We start from the raw sequence: 23048 nt of genomic DNA, 5'->3' as shown, positions 1-23048 counted from the left end.
ACATCTTCCAGTTTCATCCATGTTGTAACATGTTAGAGTTTCCTTCCTTTTTAAGGCTGAATAATATTCCACTGTGTGTGTACCATATTTTTTGTTGTTCAAGAATTCACACAGGTTTTCTTTTAGAAGTGATGGAAATGATCTAAAATTGATTGTGGTGATAGTCGCACAACTCTGAATCTACTGAAAGCCAGTTGATTGTACATTTTAAATAGTTGAATTGTACAGTACTTGAATTAAATCTTATTGAGGTTGGCCGGGTGCGGTGGTTCACGCCTATAATCCCAGCACTTTGGGAGGCCAAGGCGGGTGGGTCACTTGAAGTCGGGAGTTGGACACCAGCCTGGACAACATGGTGAAACCCCATCTCTACTAAAAATACAAAAATTAGCCAGGTGTGGTGGCGCGCGCCTGTAATTCCAGCTACTCTGGATTAATACTATTAGCAGACAGGATAATCACTTGAACCCAGGAGGCAGAAGTTGCAGTGAGCAGATATCGCACCATTGCACTCCAACCTGGGCGATAGAGCGAGACCTTGTCTCCAAAAAAAAAAAAAGAAACTGTTACCAAAAAACCCCAAACCCTTAAATTGTACCTGCTTCTCCACCATTAGTATTCCCTTTTTTTTTTTTTTTAAGACAAGGTCTACCTCTGTCCCAGGACTGGGGTGCAGTGGCCCAATCAGGGCTCATTGCAGTCTCAATCTCCTGGCTCAAGTGATCCTCTCACCTCAGGCTCCCAAGTAGCTAAGACTTCAACTGTGCCTGGCAAACTTGTACATTTTTTTTTGTAGAGACAGGGGTCTCATTTTGTTTCCCATGCTGGTCTCATACTCCTGGGCTCAAGTAATCATCCACCTCAGCTACCCAAAGTGCTGGGATTACAGGCATGAGCCACCATGCCCGGCCTCAACCTTTAGTGTTCTTGATACAGTTATCAACTCTGCTCCATTGCATTGGGTTGGATCATTTTCCATGAAAAAGTAATTGAGGTAATCCCTTTTCATATATAATAGGGGTGGCAAAACACCTCAGGGTTTGTTTCTCTGGGAGAATATAATCTATTTTAGTTGTGAGATAAAATACTTTTTCAGAGTAGAAATCAATTTACAACAACAATGAGGATGTTCAAATTGTCTTGTACTACAATTCTGTGGTAATAACTACAGTTTTAGATAGGAATAGGCTATGGTCTGGTGATGGCCATTGTATTTTAAAGTAGAATAAATTCTTCTAGAGGGTATCCATATATTTTAAAGTTTTTTTTTGAGATGGAGTCACGCTGTGTTGCCCAGGTTGGAGTGCAGTGGCATGATCTCTGCCTCCTGGGTTCAAGCAATTCTCATGCCTCAGCCTCCCGAGTAGCTGGGATTACAGGCACATGCCACCACGCCTGGCTAATTTTTGAGTTTCTCGTAGAGTTGGGGTTTCACCATGTTGGCCAGGCTGGTCTTGAACTCCTGACCTCAGGTGAACCACCTGCCTTGGCCTCCCAAAGTGGTAGGATTATAGGCATGAGCCACCGCGTCTGGCTATTTTAACGTTTTGATTAATCAGTTCATAGCATAACATCATTCGTTTCTGCACCAGAGTAATAGTTTTACATCAACCAAGTCCAGCAAAATCTTCTAATAGATTTTTATGTATTTAATACATCCTATAAAATATCTGCACAGTCAGGCATGGTGGCATGCACCTGTAGTCCCAGCTACTAGGGAGGCTGAAGTGGGAGGTTGCAGTGCATTATGGTTGCATCACTGGACTCTGGCCTAGGTAAAAAGTGAGGCTCTTAGAAAAAAAAATCTGTTAGACCTAAAATCAGAATTTAAAACCTTAAGAATTCAGCACATTTTATACATTGCAAACTCTCTGAAAATGATAGTGATATCTAGAGTCAAAATGCCATTGCTGCTTATTGCTACATACTTACAATACTTTATTTTTACAAAACATCACTAAACAGCAGGAAAAAATTACATGCAATCTGGTAAAATGGCTCAAATGTTAAGGTGGTAGAATTATGAATTATTTTTATTTTTGCCTTTCATATAGCTTTTTTGCCTTTTAATATTTTTCATTGAGGTATAATTCATATGTAGCAAAATGAACGGCTCTTACATATTGTCTTATGAGTTTTTGAGTTTTGAGAAACACAAAGCTTTTATTTTTTATTTTTTGTTTTTATTTTATTATTATTATTATTATTTTTATTTTGAGATGGAGTTTTGCTCTTGTCTCCTAGGCTAGAGTGCAATGGCTTGATCTTGGCTCACTGCAACCTCCGCCTCCCAGGTTCAAGTGATTCTCCTGCCTCACCCTCCTGAGTAGCTGAGATTACAGACACCTGCCACCATACCCGGCTGATTTTTGTATTTTTAGTGAAGACAGAGTTTCCCCATGTTGGCCAGGCTGGTTTCGAACTCCTGACCTCAGGTGATCCACCTGCCTTGGCCTGTCAAAGTGCTGGGGTTACAGGTGTGAGCCACTGCACCTGGCCAATTTTTTATTTTTAAAATTTTTTTCAAAGCTTTCTTTTAATTTTAATTTTTAAATTTTGTTTATTTTTGCCATGACATATTTTCATCAGATAATTAAAAAAATTTTTTTAGACACAGTCTCACTCTGTCACCCAAGCTGGAGTGCAGTGGTGCCGTCGTCTTAGCTGACCGCAACCTCCATCTCGTGGGCTCAAGGGATCCTCCCGCTTCAGCCTCTGCAATAGCTGGAACTATAAGCGCATGCCACCACACCTGACTTAACAGGTATTTTAAAGGATGTATTAAATACAGAAAAATCTATTAGAAGATCCTTCTGCCTCAGCCTCCCTAGTAGCTGGGACTACAGGTGTGCACCACCACACCCAGCTGATTTTTTTTGTATTTTTTGTAGACAGGGTCTCACCATGTTGCCCTGGCTGGTCTCAAACTCCTGGGCTCAAGCAACCTGCCCATCTCAGCTTCCCAAAGTGCTAGGATTGCAGGTGTGAGCCATCACGCCCAGCCAGCCTTGTAATATATATTAAAGTCAGGTAATGATGCCTCCAGCTTTGTTCTTTTTTTTTTTCTTTTTGTTTGTTTTTTTGAGATGGAGTCTTTCTCCGTCACCCAGGCTGGAGTGCAGTGGAGTGATCACAACTCACTGCAGCCTTGAACTCCCAGGCTCAAGTGATCCTCCTGCCTCAGCCTCCCAAGAAGCTGGGACTACTGGCACATGCCACCATGCCTGGCTAATTTTGAAATTTTTTTGTAGAAATGGGGTCTCTCTTTGTGGCCATGGGCTCAAGTCATCTTCCTGTCTTGGCCTCCCAAAGTGCTGGGGTTATAGGTGTGAGCCACCCAGCCAAGCTTTGCTCTTTTTGCTCAGGCTTTGTTTAGCAATTCAGGCTCTTTTTTGGTTCCATATGAATTTTAGGATAGCTTTTCTAATTCTGATAAGAATTGCATACAATCTATAGGTTGCTTTGGGCATCATGGTCATTTTAATGATATTAATTCTTCTGATCCATGATCCACGAGATGTTTTTCCATTGGTGTCATCTTCAATTTCTCTTTCAGTGTTTTGTAGTTTTCCTTGCAGAGATCTTTCACCCCCTTATTTACATTTATTCCTAGGTGTTTTTTGGTTGTTGCTGCTGCTTTGTTGCTATTGTAAATGGAACTGCCTTCTTACTTGCTTTCTCAGCTAGATCATTATTGGTGTATAAAAATGCTACTAGCTGGGTGCAGTGGCTCACGCCTGTAATCCCAGCACTTTGGGAGGCCAAGGCAGGCGGATCACCTGAGGTCAGGAGTTCGAGACAAGCCTGGCCAACATGGTGAAACCATGTCTCTACTAAAAATACAAAAAGTTAGCCGGGCGTGGTGGCGGGCACCTGTAATCCCAGCTATTTGGGAGGCTGAGGCAGGAGAATCGCTTAAACCCAGGAGGTGGAGGTTGCAGTGAGCCGAGATAGCGCCACTGCACTTCAGCCTGGGCAACAGAGTGAGACTCCGGCAAAAAAAAGAAAGCTACTGATTTTAGTGTGTTGATTTTGTATCCTGCAATTTTACGGAATTCATTTTTCAAACCTAAGAGTTTTGGGGTGGAGTCTTTTACTTTCTTTCTTTCTTTCTTTTTTTTTTTGAGACAGGGTCTTACTCTGCAGCCCAGGTTGGAGTGCATTAGTGGTGCAATCACAGCTCACTGCAGCCTTGACCTTCTGGGCTCAAGCGATCCTCCCACCCTTGCTCCCCAAGTAGCTGTGACTTGGGGAGCAAGTAGGTAGCTGTAGACGTGTACCAACGTGCCTGGATAATTTTTTATTTTTTTGTAGAGACAGGGTTTCACCATGTTAGCCAGGCTGGACTTCAACTCCTGGACTCAAGAGATCTGCCTGCCTTGGCCTCCTAAAGTGTTGGGATTACAGACATGAGCCACTGTGCTTGGCCAGGTTTTTCTAGATATAGGATCAGGCCAGGCGTGGTGGTTCATGCCTGTAATCCCAACACTTTGGGAGGCTGAGGAGGGAGGATTGCTTGAGGTCAGGAGTTCGAGACCAGCCTGGGCAACACAGCAATACCTCATCTCTACTAAAAATGAAGTTAGCCAGGCATGACTGGCTAGTTTATCACATATGATAAACTACAGGTGTGTGCCTGTAGTCCCAGCTACTTTAGAGGCTGAGGTGGGAGGATCACTTGAGCCTGAGATTGAGCTACAGTGAACCATGATTGCAGTACTGCACTCCAGCCTGGGCACCAGGGCTAGAACATGTCTCAAAAGAAAAAAAAAATCATCAGTGGAGAGGGTCAATTTAACTTTTTTTTTTTTTTTTTTTTTTTTTGAGACAGTCTCGCTCTGTCACCCAGGCTGCAGTGTAGTGGCACCATCTCAGCTCACTGCAACCTCTGCCTCCCTTCTGGGTTCAAACGATTCTCCTGCCTCAGCCTCCCTAGTAGCTGGTATTACAGGCACCCGCCACTACGCCTAGCTAATTTTTGTATTTTAGTAGAGATGGGGTTTCCCCATGTTGGCCAGGCTGGTCTCAAACTCCTGACCTCAAGCAATCCACCTGCCTCGGCCTCCCCAAAGTGCTGGGAGTACAGATGTGAGCCACTGTGCCTGGCCTAACTTCCTCTTTTCCAACGTGGATGCTTTTTCTTTCTCTTGCCTGATGGCTCTGGCTATGACTTCCAGAACTATGTCGAATAGAAGTAGTGAAAATGGGCGTCCTTGTATTGTTCCAGTTCTTAGAGGCAAGGCTTTCAACTTTTTCCATTCATTATATTACCTCTGGGTTTATCATATATGGCCTTTATTATTTTTAGGTATATTCCTTCTATGCCTTGTTTTGTTGAGGGTTTTTATAATAAAGAGATGTTGAACTTTATGAAATGCTTTTTCTCCATCTATTGAGATGATTATGTATTTTCTCCTTCATTCTGTTGATGTGATGTATCATGTGTATTGATTCGCATATGTTGAACCATCCTTGCATCTGTTACATATACTTGACATAGGATCAAGTATAAATCCCAGTTGATTGTGGTGTATTATCATTTTGATTTGGCTGTGATTCCATTCAGTCATAGGCTTTTCTTTGTTGGGAGACTTTTTGTTACTGATTCAATCTTGCTACTCATTACTGGTCTGCTCAGGTATTCTATTTCTTCCTGATTCAATCTTGGTAGGTTTTATGTTTCCAGGAATTTATCCACTTCTAAGTTTTCCTATGTATAGTTGTTCATAATAATTCCTGATAATCTTTTCTACTAGTGTGGTATCAATTGTAATGTCTCCTTTTTCATTTCTGATTATTTGGATGGTCTTCTCTTTTCTTGGCTAGTCTTGCTAGCAGTTTATCATCTTTCCCAAGAACCAACTTACTTCATTGATCCTTTATATTGGTTAGTCTATTTCATTTAGTTCTGCCCTGATCTTTATTATTTCTTCGCTCATCTTGGGTTTTGTTTGTTCTTGCTTTTTCTAGTTCCTTGAAGTACATTGTTAGATTGTTAATTTGTAACCTTGCCACTTTTTGGATGTGGGCATTTATTACCATAGGCTTCTCTTAGTGCTGCTTTTGCTGCATCCCACAGGTTTTGGTATGTCATGTTTCCATTTTCATCTGTTTCAAAAATTTTTTTTTCCACTTCCATCCTAATTTCTTTGTTGACCCAATGGTCGGTCAGTCATCCAGGAGCATGTTGTTTAATTTCCACATATTTACAGTCTCCAGAGTTACTCTTGGTATGGATTCCTGGTTTTATTCCATTGTGGTCTGAGAAGATACTTAATACATTGATTTTTAAAAATTTGTTGAGGCTTCTTTTGTAGCTTAACATATGGTCTATTCTAGAGAATGTTCTATGTGCTGAAGAAATGAGTGTATATTCTGCAGTTGTTAGATACAACGTTGTGTAAATATCTGATAGGTCTATTTGTCTAAAGTCCAGTTTAAATTCAGTGTTTCTTGATTTTCTGTCTAGGTGATCTAATACTGAGAAGGGGATATTGAAATTCCCCATTATTGTATTGCTGTCTATATCTCTCTTTAGACCTAGTAATATTTGCTTTGTTTTTAATCTGGGTGCTCCAGTGTTGGGTGCACATATATTTAGAATTGTTATATCCTCCTCTAGGCCTAGCATGGTGGCTCATGCCTATAATCTCAGCACTCTGGGAGGCCGAGGCAGGCAGATCACTTGAGGCCAGGAGTTCCAAACCAGCCTGGCCAACATGGTGAAACCCTGTCTCTACTAAAAAATACAAAAATTAGTTGGGTGTGGTGGTTCATGCCTGTAATCCCAACTACTCAGGAGGCTGAAGAACGGGAATCGCTTGAACCTGGGAGGTGGTGGTTGCAGTGAGCCGAGATTGCACCACTGCACTCCAGCCTGGGCAATAGGGTGAGACTCAGTCTCAATAAATGAATGAATGAATGAATGGGAAATCCCACTTTAAAAACAGACCTAATTTCCAAACTGCTTGTATGAGGGATGAAGTTATCAATTTTAACACTGTATTGAAAAGGTCATTACAGCATTACCAAAAATGCTCATGCCTATCCCTACTTTTCATAGAGTACATTATACACAAAAGAATGACTTACAAAATGTTTGTGTACAGTTCTGTAGTATCATTTGGCTGTGGAAAATCAATATATTTGTTACAAACATGCTAAAGATATTGGTAATGATAAATTTTTCAGTGATAAAAATTCAGAATATTTAAACTCTCATTCAAATGTTTACTCCTGCTGAAATGATATCTGAACAGTTTGCTGGCTTTCTTTGTAAACTGCATATGAAAACTTCATACAGAGGATCTGCTACCACTGTCTGCATCGTTGGACACCTATTCCCCAAGTGTGACAAATTTGGTAATTTTCAGTGTGTATTATGATGTGACAATGGTTGGGAAGCCCTATTTTGTACCATATGCAATAAAATGGGAGGTATGGGTAACATTAAAAATATTATAGTCTTCATTTAGACCTTTGGTATATTTTGATAATAACCATGAAATGGTTATTCGAAGGGCATACATTTTCCTAAAAGACTTATGCTATGAGAGAAAAGGTAAACTTGAAACTTAGAAAACATTTTGTTCTCTGATTATACACATAAGCCTATGATAATCTAGTAATTCATGTGTCCAAATAATTTCTGTTCACATTTTATTTTTCCCCTGCACACATATAAGTAATTCATTTTATAACGACCATTGCAACCATTACCAATTTCAAATAATGACAGACATTAGTTGATCTTTTTGCTGATTTTATTATACTATATAGATTTGTATTTCTTGTGATCTGAGAAACATCAAAATTCTATTTTAAATTTGTTCTTAAAAATATACAATATTGCACTTTAATTTTTGGCAGCTTAACAGGAATGAATGAGTACAAAAAATCATACAAGAAACTACAATTTTTATTTTGCTTCATAATAAGTAAAGAGCTTTGTGAAAAACAAAACTTACAGTAGTGCCAAATAAACCAAATATTTACAGTATAGATATTAAAGTCTTACCTCTAAAGGAAGATTCAGTGTATTGGATGTAAATATTATTAATATAAGAAAAGTCACCCCCACTGCCCAATTCTGCTGAACATTTTAAGCCAAAGAGTATTGGTGAGAAATGCTTCCGTGATTTCTTTCTCAAGACATACATGGAAGGGATGCTTGTTCTTGGAGCATCTAAAGTGGGTCATTAAACTTTTACAAAAATGTTTCCTCCATAACTTAAAAAAAACCTCTACTCTAAGCCAAGAATCCAAGGTAAGCTTATTTTTTATTTTTTAAAGTTCTTCTGTAGTTACTCTCTCTTTTTTTAAAATAAATAGAAATGAGGTGTCACTACATTGCCCAGGCTGGTCTTGAACTCGTGGGCTCAAGTGATCCTCCTGCCTTGGCCTCCCAAAGTGCTGGAATTTTATAGGCATGAGCCACCGTGCCCAGCCAGTTATTCTCCTTTACTTTTATAAGCATGTAAGTTAGTTGGTAGGTTACGATTTTAAGGTCTGTTTCCTGTGCTTTTTCTAAGATATATTGAATTGGATACTGAATACACATCTGCCTGATTTTCAACTTTTGTTACATTGTAATAAAACTGTATACATTTACTTTGACCCACAATTTGTTTTTACTTTTTTTTTTTTTTCTCTTAACTAGGGTCTCGCTGTGGCACCCAGGCTGAAAAGTGCAGTGGCACAATTTCAGTTCACTGCAACTTCCATCTCCTGGGCTCAAGCCATCCTCCAACTTCAGCCTCCAGAGTAGCTGGGACTAAAGGTATGTGCTACCATGTCTGGCTAATTTTTGTATTTTTTGTAGAGATAGGGTTTCGCCATGTTGCCCAGGATGGTCTCAAACTCCTGAGCTCAAATAATCTGCCTGCCTCGGCCTCCCAGGGTGCTTATAGGCATGAGCCACCATGCCTGGCCTATTATTTTACTTTTTAATTCCCAATTAGGCAAATATTCTAGAAAGCTCAATTTTTTATTTTACTTAACCAATTAGGAAAAGAGCTTTGAAATACCTATTTGCAAAAGCAAATACAAAGATTCAGAATGACTTAATAGCATACTAAACATTCAAAAGATGAATAGAACATAAATAGAATGTATTTGTAATATAAATATACGACAGACATTCATTTTTGGTACCACCTTAAAAAATCCAGTACATTTTATTACCCTTCAGATCTTTGGGAATACTTAAAAATCCTAACCATTAAGCCTTTTCTTTTCCTTCAGAGGAAAAATAATCCACAAAGTTGAACTGGTATTTCAAAAACAAATAATTTCCTTTTGTTACTTTTTCTTTTTTTTTTTGGAGATGGAGTTTCACTCTTGTTGCCCAGGCAAGAGTGCAATGGTGCGATCTCGGCTCACTGCAACCTCCGCCTCCCGGGTTCAAGCGATTCTCCTGCCTTAGCCTCCCAAGTAGCTGGGATTATAGGCATGTGCCACCACACCCCGCCAATTTTGTATTTTTAGTAGAGACGGGGTTTGTCCATGTTGGTCAGGCTGGTCTCCAACTCCTGACCTCAGGTGATCCGCCCGCCTCAGCCTCCCAAAGTGCTGGGATTACAGGCGTGAGCCACCGCGCCCGGCCTGTTACTTCTTAAATGATCTGCAGAATAAAGTTATTCCAATTGTTAACTAGCAGCCAATGTGTTAATTATGCTTTTACATTTTGATCATACCATGAACCAAATATTTCAAACAGTGATTTATCATGGAAAAATACGGTTTCTTCTTAAACAACCATGTACCAATTGCATAGTTTTGGTGTGATAACAAAAGCCATAGCAAAGAGTTACAAAGGTATTAATATATGTTAGCTGAACTGAAATTGACTGTTAAAAAACAGTCTATCTTGGGTAGATGTTAGTGTAAACTTAGAGGGAAAAAACAGTCAATAGCAAAAAAGGTTTCTTTAAAAATAGGTTAATGCTAAGAATAATAGCTTTTAAATTGTTTAAAAATAAGCTTATTAAACAAGAATATAAATTTTAATCAAAACGGCTCTTTGAAATGCCCTATTTTTCTTGCACATAGAAGAAAATACATTTTTTCATAGTTTTCATCATTACATATAAAAATGAGGCACTAGTTATACATATTTGAATATATTCACACAAATAGAAGTTTCAGTCCCATCTATAGACTTATTTTGCTCAATGGTTTCTGAATGGCAAACTGCTCACAAAAATAAGTCTTCTGAAGGAGGTGCATAAGAGAAACCAACGAATGCATCATCTGCCTCCAATACACTGGCATTCACTATAGAATAGTCAGAAGATACACACACAGAATATGGAACTGTTTCTTCTGTAAATGCTGTGTCAAAGTTTCTGATATCATCTGGTCCAGCCTAAAACATCAAAAGCACAGTATTATTCACCTTAGCTTTTCTTTCATTAATTTAATCCTTTATTTATTTATTTATTTATTTGAGACAGAGTCTCACACTGCCACCTGGGCTGGCATGCCAGTGGTGCGATCTTGGCTCACTGCAACCTCCGCCTCCTGGGTTCAAGCAATTCTCCTGCCTCACCCTCCCGAGTAGCTGGGATTACAGGCGCCCACCTACCGCGCCCAGCTAACTTTTTTCTATTTTTAGTACAGACAGGGTTTCATCATGTTGGCCAGGCTGGTCTCGAACTCCTGACCTTGTGATTCACCTGCCTCAGCCTCCCAAAGTGCTGGGATTACAGGTGTGAGCCACCGCGCCTGGCCCAATTTAGTCCTTTATTACAACTCCTTTATGAATTTGTGTGTTTATTCCTGGCAAGGTTAGATGTCTTCCTAATTCATTCCCTTGAAACACTTTTCTGCTTTTCCTTTCCTGACCTTTATTATTTAGGTCAAGTTATCTGTCCTCCTAAAACAGGGGTGTCCAATCTTTTGGGTTCCCTGGGCCACACTGGAAGAAGAAGAATGGTCTTGGACCACACTCACTAACATTAACAATAGCTGATGAGCTAAAAAACAAACAAAAAAACGCAAAAAAAGTCTCATAATGTTTTATAGAAAGTTTAAGAATTTGTGTTGGGCCGCATTCAAAACCATCCTGTGCCTCATGCAGCCCACAGACTGTGCACTGAACAAGCTTATTCTAACAGTTAAGGTTCTTTTTGAGTTGGGGGAGGAGAGAGAAAAGTAAGGAAGGCTCACAAACAGAGATTCATTGTTAATTTAAATCTCAAGGCTTGTCACTGATCCCCTTTCTCTCCACCCATCGCTGCCTCACACTACACCCAAGTTTAGAAAAAGGTCTCAGGTAGGTTTTCAGGATAGCATTTTGTATTTTTTTTTTTTTTTTTTTGAGACAGAGTCTTGCTCTGTCACCCAGGCTGGACTGCAGTGGCGCCATCTCGGCTCACTGCAAGCTCCGCCTCCCGGGTTCACGCCATTCTCCTGCCTCAGCCTCCCGAGTAGCTGGGACTACAGGCACCCACCAACATGCCCGGCTAATTTTTTCTATTTTTAGTAGAGACAGGGTTTCACCGAGTTAGCCAGTCTTGGTCTTGATCTGACCTCGTGATCCACCCGCCTCAGCCTCCCAAAGTGCTGGAATTACAGGCGTGAGCCACCGCACCCGTCCTAGCATTTTGTATTTGAGCTTCCATAAAATGCCTGTCCATCTGGTTTCTCAATTATGGGTGGGTAAAGCCTTCTGATGAATAAATGAAGCAGTTATAAGTAAAATAATAATTTTTTTGTTATCACTTATTTAATTAGGTTCTTGGTTATAAGTAAAATTGTGAAAGATGACTCTTACTGTGCTACAGAGACTGTCATGAAGCATTTGACTAGGGCACCCTTAGCTCTGGAGGGCTTCCAAGTCCTGATATGAAAATTAAGCATGATGGCTGCTTAGGCTCAAAGGCAGTGGTTAACTTTCCTTTACAAATCTGATACAAGCTAATAGACTCTACCTTTCCTACACACACACACACACACACACACACACGCACACACACACACACACACACTTTTTTGAGACAGGGTCTCATCCTGTAGTCCAGGCTGGAATGCAGTGGCACAATCACAGCTCACTGCAGCTTCGACCTCCCGGGCTCAAGGGATCATCCTGCCTTAGCCTTCTCCAAGTAGCTGGGACCACAGGCATGTGTCACTATACCTGGCTTATTTTTTATTTTTAGTAGAGTCAAGGTCTCACCATGTTGTCCAGGCTGGTCTTGAACTCCTAGGCTCAAGCAATCCTCCCACCTCAGCCTCCCAAAGTGTTGAGATTACACCCATGAGCCGCCATGCCCAGCCCCAATATATTTATAGATAAAAACTGGGATACAAATTCAGGTGATTCATTCTTAAAGTCCATCCCTGAATTTCTAGGTTATTTCTGCTCTACAGGGAAGGGAACCCTTAAAATGTTCAAGTCATTAAGTCTAACTGAGGGTGCCCTGATAGAAATTCAGAGTGGATATTATAAGCAAAGGATAACAGCCTGGTACATCTACAAACTGAGCAGAGACCACAAAAACCCAGAATGCTAGATCCTCCCATATGAGAAAATCCCCCATAGAGACAAAGAATGCTAGAAGTTTTATATGTATGTATGTACATACGTATGTATGTTTTTTTCCTCATCAAATTCTTATATACAATCCTTGAAGCATGGGCTCTTGGATTCTGGCTACAAAATTTGCTAGCTGTCCTTTTTTTTTGAGACAGAATCTCATTCTGTTGCCCAGGCTGGAGTGCAGTGGCGTGATCTTGGCTCACTCAAACCTCCACTTCCTGGGTTCAAGCAATTCTTGTGCCTCAGACTTCTGAGTAGCTGGGACTACAGATATGTGGCACCATGCCCAGCTAATTTTTGTATTTCTAGTAGAGACAGGGTTTCACCATGTTGGCCAGGCTGGTCTCGAACTTCTGACCTCAAGTGATATGCCTGTCTCGGCCTCTCAAAGTGCTGGGATTACAGTTGTGTAATTCGTTATATAAACTACTCTATCTCTATGAGCTTGTTTCTTCTTCCATAAAGTAAGAATACTATCACCTACCTCCTGAGGTTATTGCAAGGATCTGATGCGTTAATAAATAAAATTTCCAGAATCTAACATGTAGAAGGCACTCAAATGATGGCAATGTTCTCTGACTTGCCTTTATAATGCCCTCGTGGCTCATGGCTGGTACTGACAGGAATAATACAGGCTGAGCATCCCAAATCTGAAAATCCAAAATCCAAAATGCTCCAAAAGCCAAAAATTTTGAGCATCTACATGACAGTCACTGGAGCATTTTGAATTTCAGATTTTCAGATATGGGATGCTCAATCAGTAAGTAAATCCCAAAATCCAAAAAACAATCCCAAATCCAAAACGCTTCTGGTCCCAAACATTTCACATAAAGGATACTCAACCTGTACTATGTGGTTTATTAAGAGTGAGAGCGGGCCAGGCAGGGTGGCTCATGCCTGTAATCCCAGCACTTTGGGAGGATGAGGCAGGCGGATCACAAGGTCAGGAGGTCGAGACCATCCTGGTTAACACGATGGAACCCCATCTCTACTAAAAATACAAAAAATTAGCCCAGCATGGTGGCCAGCTATTGTAGTCTCAGCTACTTGGGAGGCTAAGGCAGGAGAATCACTTGAACCCGGTAGGCGGAGGTTGCAGTGAGCCAAGATCGCGCCACTGCACTCCAGCCTGGGTGACAGAGCAAGATTCCATCTCAAAAAAAAAAAAAAAAAAAAAAAAAGAACAGTTGAGGGCTCTGCCTTCAGAGTATCTGAGAGTTAGAGTTCAAATTCTAGTTCTGGAACTTTAATTTTGAGAAAAGTTATTTAACTTTTTTTGTGCCTCAGTTAACTCATCCGTATATATGGAAAATAACAGTACTATCTCATAGGATTGTTGTCAGGATTTAGTAAAAGGATACATGTAAAGTACTGAGAACACTGTATGAGAACACCTACTTCATCAAACCCTAGAATAGCTAACTGTTTGATCTTTGTTAATCTGCCAGGTGAAAAATGGTAACCTGTTATGGTTTAATATTGCACTTCTTCAACGGTCAGTATGAACTTCTTTTCATATAATTGAAAGCTATTTGTATTTCTTTTTCTGTAACTGCATGTTTTCTTTCTTTTGTCTATGTTTCTATTGGTTGTTGGTGTTTCTTCCCATTGACTAGTAAGAATGCTTTAGGTGTTAAGGAAAATTTTCCCAGTTTGTTATTTGCTTATAGTAATTTTTATGCAGATATTTCTAAATTTTATGTGGTCAGTGCTCGCTTCGGCAGCACATATACTAAAATCTTATGTAGTCGGTCGGGCGCGGTGGCTCATGCCTGTAATCCCAGCACTTTGGGAGGCCCAGATAGGCGGATTGCCTAAGGTCAGGAGTTCAAGATCAGCCTGGCCAACATGGTGAAACCTCATCTCTACTAAAAATACAAAAATTAGCTGGGCATGGTGGTGCACACCTGTAGTCCCAGCTACTTGGGAGGCTGAGGCAGGAGAACAGCTTGAACCCGGGAGGCGGAGGTTTCAGTGAGCCGAGATTGCACCACTACACTCCAGCCTTGGCGACAGAACAAGACTCTGTCTCAATCAATCAATCAATCAATGAAATGAAATGAAATTTTATGTAGTCAAATCTACCAACTTTTTTCTCTTATGGCTTCTGGGTCATGCTTTAAAAAGCATTCTTCACTTAAAGATTATACACAAAAACATTACCTTAGGTCTTGCAAGGGTTACTTTTAGGTTCCTGGAATAGGTGTGACTACAGGTGCGTGCCACCACACCCAACTAATTTTCACTTTTTGTTGTTGTTGTTGTTGTTAGAGACAGGGTCTTGCCATGTTGCCCAGGCTGGTCTTGAACTCCTGGGCTCAAAAAATCCACCTGCCTCAGCCTCCCAAAGTACTGGGATTACAGGTATGAGCCACTGTGTTCAGCCCATACCTAGGTTTTAATTCTTCAGAGGGTTTGGGAACCAAGGCAATGCATATCAAGGACCTAACACAATGCTGGGTACACAGTGGGCACGCGCTAGAAGTTAATTCCTTTTTTCTCCCCTCCACTTGGAAATGTATAACATAAATATGTCCTGGTACTAATATGCACCCTCACTCCAATATGTCCTTTCTGGACCCCTGTATTTTCATAGTAATCCCTTCCTACCACACCCAATCCCTTAACACTTAACTAGTTTTAACAACCATTAATAAGAGTGATTCATTGACCCAGAAATGAATATTTTCTTTCAGCTTACAGAATTGTTAGAATGATGCCAGCCTCTCCCCAGGTCCAGACCCACCTCTCAGATGTGGCTTCTGAATGACCCACTTGGAGCATGGCCAAGCCACTCCTATCACAGCTCAATACCACATCTACCCCCTTCAGGGCAGGACTATGCCATACTTTTAATTTAGGGATTATTTTCTATGCTCTACTTTTACTTTAAGGATTATTTGGGGGGAACCTCTAATTTGAAATGTTGGTGAGCCCTCTCCCACCAAGCAGTCAATTTTTGTTTTCATACTTTTCCAAAATTTTATATGTAATAAACAGAAATTCCTAAAGTAGAGGCTGAGGCCACAGAACTGTAAACTATTAGCTATGCAGAATAGTCAATATTTCAAAAAGGGAGTCAAAACCCTTAGCAAGTTGTATTCCAAGAGATGCCAAAATGAAAGCAGCAACAAAGTAAGTTTTTCTGAGGATTAAAGTGGAGGCAAGGATCAAAACCTGGGTGTACCCAACATAGAATGGAATGTTAGGATATGCTTCATAGTAACTTAGAGGATTTCAGATGGAGCTTCAATGAAATCCTACCTAAATACGGCTTATTTTGGAGGCACTTGTTTTGTGTTGGTTGTTCCGAAATGGTATAATGAGAAATCTTTTAAAGTATCAAAAACTACTTGTTGATAAGTTTTATAGCAAAAAAAGATTAAAATATAATAATGTACCCATTCATGGTTTGTATTAGCCCATTTTAGGTCACTGCTATTATCCTTTCTCTATCAGCTGCTGAGAGAATAAAATTAAGCAACCAATTCTTATTAGGATAAATTAAATATTTAGCAGTATAACCTCAATTTTGTGGGCTAAAAAAAGAGAATCCAGAATGCATTTTACCCATTGTAAACAGAGAAATAAACTGCTTCCAGTCCTTTTTTAATGTAGACTAGTTGAACACATATAATTGAAGTAAATACTTTATGCAACCTGTTAGATTTTGAAATAATTCTCAGTAACTGCTAGAAACATTCATCATAGAAATACTGAAGCTTAGCATGGTCAATAACCCCACTCTCCCTTTCCCTAGTAATTACCCTATTAAAATATAAAACACTAACCGATTGGAAAATCAACTAATTCATTTTATTCACTGAAAGAGTAAGCATCAAAGACTATTTCTGTCAACTGTTTTTCCCCCACAGATGCAATCATAAGCTATTATGAGGCATCTGTTTTTTTGCCTCACATTACATATTTTAATTCCACAACACTGAATGCTTAATATGCACTAAACATAGAATTATTTAACTCTTCTCTTTATATATTTTATCCCCTTAACTGTAATTTTCTTGAAGACAGAGCCCATGTTCTACTTGTGTTTTCTAACTAAGTTACCAATAAATATTTAATGGAAAAATTCCCAAACAGAGGGAAAAGAATTAAAAAAAGGTATTATTAATTAAATATCTACTGTGTGCAATGCACTGAGGTGCTTTACAAATGTTACCTAAATTAAACCTCACAGCTCATGTTGTGAAAGAAAAAAAAGTATAGAGAAGCTTAACTTCTAGTTAATCATAGAAGAGCAGGGATCCAATGCTGGAGCTATCTGAGTCTGAAGTCAATACTGTTTCCATTTCCAATGTTGCTTAGGAGTCCCTTCAACATTCTTCAACTTGCTTGATGATATATTTATTTGAATGTAATTAAATTCTGCTAAGATACTTAGTCTAAAGAGAAAAATAAAATAATTCTTAAGAGTCTTAGTTTCCTACCACAAACTCTAGAAATTTGGGACCGAAATTATTCCTAATGGAGTCATTCCTGGATGCACTACATGAAGTAAGTCAGTCTACAAATATTATGTATGTAGGTGTAAAATATTACACCTATTAATTAATACCAGCTATGAGCTATGTATAGAAATTAACCTGGAACAAAGCCTGATAGACTATTAAATAATACTTTCCTGATCTCCTTATCTGCTTTAATTTATTAAAAAAGTATTCCTGGCCGGGCACAGTGGCTCACGCATGTAATCCCAGCACTCTGGGAGGCTGAGGCGGGTGGATCATGAGGTCAAAAGATCGACACCATCTGGCCAACATGGTGAAACCCCATCTCTACTAAAAATACAAAAATTAGCTGGGCGTGGTGGCGCATGCCTGTAGTCCCAGCTACTTGGGAGGCTGAGGCAGGAGAATCTGCTGAACCAGGGAGGCGGAGGTTGTAGTGAGCCAAGATCGCGCCACTGCACTCCAGCCTGGCGACAGAGCAAGACTCCATCTCAAAAAAAAAAAAAGGATTCCTTAAGTTTTACAGCAACATCAAAAAACTTAAAAAAAGAAAATAAATTCACCTATGATCTTAAAACTCCAAATCAGTCTTGGTTTATATTCTATTCTAGTCCTTATCCTTATTTTTACTGCTATAATTATAAGTCACAAAAATTGTAATTACCATGTTTTCATGTAACTTTATAAGGATTTTCTAAGTGCTTGCTCATTTTTATATAATTTAACAAGAAAAGACAACAGAGCATAAGGAAACAGAATAATGACTCTGGAATCACGCATATATTGGAATCCTGGCTCTACTACTTTTCATCCAGCTATGAGACATCTCTGAGCTTCTATTTCCTCATTTATAAAATGTGTAATAAGAAAAACAGTAATAGTAGTAAGCTGGTAGCTTAAGAGTAAATTATATATTATAACACATACAAAGTGTATATCCCTATACAAAGGAAGCTATCATTAGTGACTAACATCATTACTAGCCTACTGATGATTATTAACAATTTCCCTGTTGTTATGTATTTACTGTATTTTCCAAAATTTTCCAACACTGTTAATAGTATAAAGCTCATCTTTAATATGGCTTTTTGCTTTAAACAAATTATCTTTAGGTGAAATGTTTCCATCAAGTAGATTTAACAAGTCTAGCTAACATGAACATTTTTATAATACTATCCTATTGTTTTCCCAAAAAAGTAACAATTTACATTAATATGATTTTATTAATAATGTTTGTCTATACCTGTTTTTTTTTTTTAATTTTATTTTGAGACAGGGTCTCGCTCTATCACCCAGGCTGGAGTGCAGTGGTGCAATTTCGACTCACTGCAATCTCCACCTCCTGAGTTCAAGTGTTTCTCATGCTTCAGCCTCCCTAGTAGTTTGGGAGTGTAAAGGCATGCATCACCACACCCGGATAATTTTTTTTTTTGTATTTTTAGTAGAGACAGGGTTTCGCCATGTTGGCCAGGCTGGTCTTGAACTCCTGGCCTCAAGTGATCCACCCACCTTGGCCTCCCAAAGTGCTGGGAGTGATCTGCCCACCTCAGCCTCCCAAAGTGCTGGGATTACAGGTGTGAGCCACCATGCCTGGCTGACTTGTTGAGTTCATTCTTTTCTTATACATGCTCCAAAGAAACACTTTACAATTACTGTGCTGGAAGATATTTTTATCAACCTAATCTAACTATAATCTTACTGGTCTCCCTGAAGTTATTAGTTATACTAGACAACCCTGAGTGACATATTTCACAAATATTTAGGTAATGACTCCATTTAATTCAGGTGATTCTGAGATCTAGTTGCAAACTTACAATGAACTGCTATTATGTTTCACGATTCTAGAAAGAAAGATTTGGATATATACTTACCACATTAGGATTAAATGGTGGTGGAATCTTCTTTTGTACAAGGTCAGCCCAGCTGAGTGATTCAAAAAAAGGATGATTCTGAATTTCAAGCTGGAATATTAAAAAAAATTTGTTTTACTAATGCCGAAGAATATATTAAGTACTAACTGCATAATTTTATGAAGCCAAACTATTACTATTTTGCCCCTCAATAACTCTTTTTAGGAACATGTGTATGTTATTTGTGTGGCAAAATGATGTTATTCATGTAAGCAATAGAAAGACTGAAAGAAAGTTACTTAGAATGACCTACTTAAACTTAAGTTGTATTCTCTTCACAGTCAGTTTCCTCAGTGGTAAAATGGGGATAACCTTTCTGCCCTTAATACTTCAGGGGAAGTATGTTTTCAGGATCAGTGTAAAGTATGGATGTAAAGTGCTATGAAAAGAATAAAGCACTACAGAGTTACAAAGAATTAGTGTTATTACTGGAGTAGGTGGGTAAAGAAGTTGGGCAGAGAGCTTTATACAGTGGAGTAGAAATAAAATCAGTCATGAGTTCTACTAATAAAAAAATATCCCACTCAGGGTTGGTATTACCAAACAATGGCACAGTATTGACTCTAGCTTTTTTTCCTTCAAGATGCCACAGGAGTGTATAAAGTAGGATCCAACCTAATTTGGTGGGTTAAAAAAGACTTCTTAGAGAAAGTGGTATCTCACCAGAGGTCTGAAAAATGAGTAAGAATTAAGCCAGACAAAAGAATGGGGAGAGCATGTTCCAGAAAGGCTCTGAGGTGGCAAAGAGGTTAGTATGGTCAAGAAAATGAGAGTCCAATATGGCTGCAGTGTAGGGAGGGATGGGACTGTCACATAAGGTGAATGAAGCTCAAGAGCTAAACTGGCTGTATCATATCAGGTCTACATGAAACATTTTGGATTTTGCTCTAGGGTCATAAGAAGCCATCAAGGGGATTTAGTTATGAGAATGTCACAACTGGTTTTTCTATTTGTTTGTTTTTTAAAGCATCAGGTTGGTGAGAAATGTTTTTTAAACCACCACCCTGGGCCAGGCGCAGTGGCTCACACCTATAATCCCAGCACTTTGGGAGTCTGAAGTGGGAGGATCACTTGAACCCAGGAGTTCAAACCCAACCTGGGCAATATAATGAGACTCCCATCTCTACAAAACAGTGTGGTGGCACATGCCTGTAATCCAGCTATTTGGAGGCTGAGGTGGGAGGATCACTTGAACCTGGGAAGTTGAGGCTGCAGTGAGCCGTGATCACACCACTGCACTCCAGCATCGGTGACAGAGCAAAACCCTGTCTCAAAAAAAAAAAAAAAATTCCCCCAAAACATCACCCTGGCTACAGGGAGAATTAGATTGAAGAGTCAAGACCAGATAAGGGAAAAATAGCAACCACTGTAACCAGACTAAAGATGACAAAGAGTAGGACAAGAGTAGTAGCAGTGGGGCTAGAAATGTCTGGATATGGGAAAGATTCAGGCAGCAAAAAGGAACTGGCTGTTTGTTGAATATGGAAGTAAGGAAGAGAGAAGAATCAAGAATGCCTCTCAGATTTCTGGCCTGAATAGCCACATGGACAGTGATGTCCTTTAATATGAAAGAGAGCACAGGGGGACAATAGCGGCATCTGAGGTACTCTCAGGAACTCCAAGTGGTGATGTTGAGCAGGCAGATACTATGTAAGTCTAGAGTTTAGAAGAGAGGGCTGAAGAGTACAGAAGATATAAATGTGTGAGATGAAAACATATAGATAACTAAAGCCATGGGACCAATTGAGATTGCCCAGGAAGACAGCACGGAAGAAAAGAGGGTTTAGGACGACAGGGCACTGCAACACTTGAAGTTTGAAAAGGAGCTTACACAGGAGATAATGGAGAACGGTCCAGAAATACAGAAAGAAAAGCCTGAGATGAGACGCACGTGTGCTCTTGCAGAAGGCTAGGGAACAGGAGAGTGTTGCAAGTTTAAATGCTGCTGAGGGTGGCATAAGTTGAGGAAAAGTAGTATCCAGCAATTCTACTGGCTATTTTGTGGTAGATTGAGAAATGAAAGAACTTGGGAAAGGGAGACTGAACAAAGAAAACTTCCAACAAGTTTGGCTAAGAAGGGAAGGAGATAGAGTAGTACCTCTCACGAGAGTAAGACTGAGGGTTTTTTTGGCTTAAGAAGCAACAGATTTGATAACATTTAATTACTGACTGGAAGGAACCAGAAAAAAAGGGGAGCAGTTATTTGTGCAAAACAAACAAACATGGACAGGGTTCCTTACAAATGGACAGGATACAGTGCACAGGTGGAAACAGACCTTTTCCACTACAATACGAAGAAGAAAATGACAGGATCCTGCAAGTGTATATAGGTCTGTGGATTTGATAGCAGGAAGCTAAGTTAGCTCCACCCTAATGGTTCTATTTTCCTTACAAAATAGAAGGCAAGATCATCTATTAAAAGTGAAGAAGAAGAAAAGGAATCTGGGAAGTCTGGAGAGAAGGTGTGAAATAGTTAATACAGAGAGGAAGAGAGTAAGCTACACAGAGAAACAAAGAGTATTACCAGACAGTGGGGAAGCACAGACGAGGTTCACAGTGCTTCCAATATGCCCAGTTTGTTACCTTCTTTAGCACTGTTCAGCAGCCCATGAGATGATAGTTGGATTCATCTAGAGCTGCAATCTCTGTCAATGAATTCAATAAATGGACCAAGGGACAAGGAGGTGTGAAATATTAGCAAGACTGTCTGGAACAACGGAAAGGAAGTTGTTGGCAGAGCTACCAGCTGAACTGGGGAGCGGGGGTAGAGCAGTAGCAGCAAAGTCTTTTATTCACAGCTCAAGTTCAAAATTGATAAGCAGCCTCCAAGAATATCTGAGAAAGCAATTCAAAAGTTCATATTCCTCAATATTTTTGTGCATTTACTGACACACTAACATAATGCCGGTAACTACACTACAAATTTAATTACCCTTATTTGAAACAAACATGCAGATTCCCTAATTATCTCAAAGAGGTCTCACCAAATTCTTAAAAAAAAAAAAAAAAGTGACTTAGTGTTCAAGGCAAAAGACATTACTTCATGCAGACAGGAGGCACTTAACAAATTCCTGCTAAAGGAAATGATTTAGACTTTAGATAGTCCCAAACCCTCAACAAAAAGCTTACTAGTTGGTTAGTCTCTGTGTTATTAGTTCATGAAAATGTTAGTATTATTTAGCAATAAAAACAGCAAAAGAAAGTTTAGGTAGTGAAAATATGCCACACAACACTTTTTAAAAAGAAGGGGAGGGGAATTTGTAATAAATGAAAATCAAGTAAATAATAGGGTGCGAAAGTGTATGTGGTGGATAGGGCAAAAGTGTATGCAACAGAAAGTGCTTTAAATACTACATAGTTTTATATAAATACAGGTGAAAACTGTGGAGACAAGTATGCTTTTTTTCCATGTTGCTATTCTCCGCATGTTGTATTCATTCCATTAAATACCATATAAAATAAAGCTTTATTTCCAAATTTTAAATAAGCTTAAATAAAGCTGGAGCTAGAAAAGCTGTTACATACAAAGTCTTCCTTGGCACCAAGTCGATTTTGCCTGTCTTTTTCTAGGAGTTCTTCCAGAATGGACCAGGCTGTAAGACTCACTCCTGGCCTCAAACTTAGGGGTTTGTGAAGGATATTGTCATACATTTCAGCAACATCTCGGCAATAAAAAGGAGGCTGGAAAAAAAAAAAAAGCAAAATAAACTTAGTGGTAAACAAATTATGCGCAAATGGGGTTAAAATGGCTTTAACCTTGAGGGAGCAGTCAGTTGAAAAAATGTATGGACCTCTTGGGACGTGTAGACACCTGCAGTGTGGCTTCCTGAAGCAAAGAGATTCTAAAACCAAACACATCACAGAGCTTAATAAGTGTTCACTGAATGAATTAGGGCCAGTTTGTTCAACAGCACCTTGTAGACAGCTGTTAAATTATATACAACTTGTAGTAGTACCTGTTTTAGAGAAAACCACCAACCTTATCATAGGCATAATGACAGAATCATTGGAAATAGAAGTTCAAGACAGATCAAACATTAATTTCAGACTTGGGAATAAACTCACTAAAACAAAGGGATTTCTAGTAGAGATGGAGGCCTGAAGATAATGTTTCTTAGGTACTTATGA

General features: G+C 39.4%; 1 protein-coding gene across 7 annotated transcripts in view; it reads right to left on the bottom strand.

The window, feature by feature from the left end:
• Positions 1–7900: 7900 nt before the first annotated feature.
• Positions 7901–23048, bottom strand: part of SGK3 (serum/glucocorticoid regulated kinase family member 3) — a 147931-nt gene continuing 132783 nt past the window's right edge. For all 7 annotated transcript variants that reach the window (XM_034966173.3, XM_034966175.3, XM_003831357.5 and 4 more), the window contains 3 exons: positions 22446–22601; positions 18882–18971; positions 7901–10366 (listed from right to left, as the gene is read on the bottom strand). In XM_034966173.3, coding sequence (XP_034822064.1) covers positions 10196–10366; positions 18882–18971; positions 22446–22601 — 417 coding nt within the window. In that variant the 3' untranslated portion in view covers positions 7901–10195. The remainder of the gene's footprint in view (positions 10367–18881; positions 18972–22445; positions 22602–23048) is intronic.

Source organism: Pan paniscus, chromosome 7, assembly GCF_029289425.2.
Source record: "Pan paniscus chromosome 7, NHGRI_mPanPan1-v2.0_pri, whole genome shotgun sequence".
Taxonomy (NCBI): Eukaryota; Metazoa; Chordata; class Mammalia; order Primates; family Hominidae; genus Pan; species Pan paniscus.
This window is presented reverse-complemented; position numbering and strand designations above follow the sequence as displayed.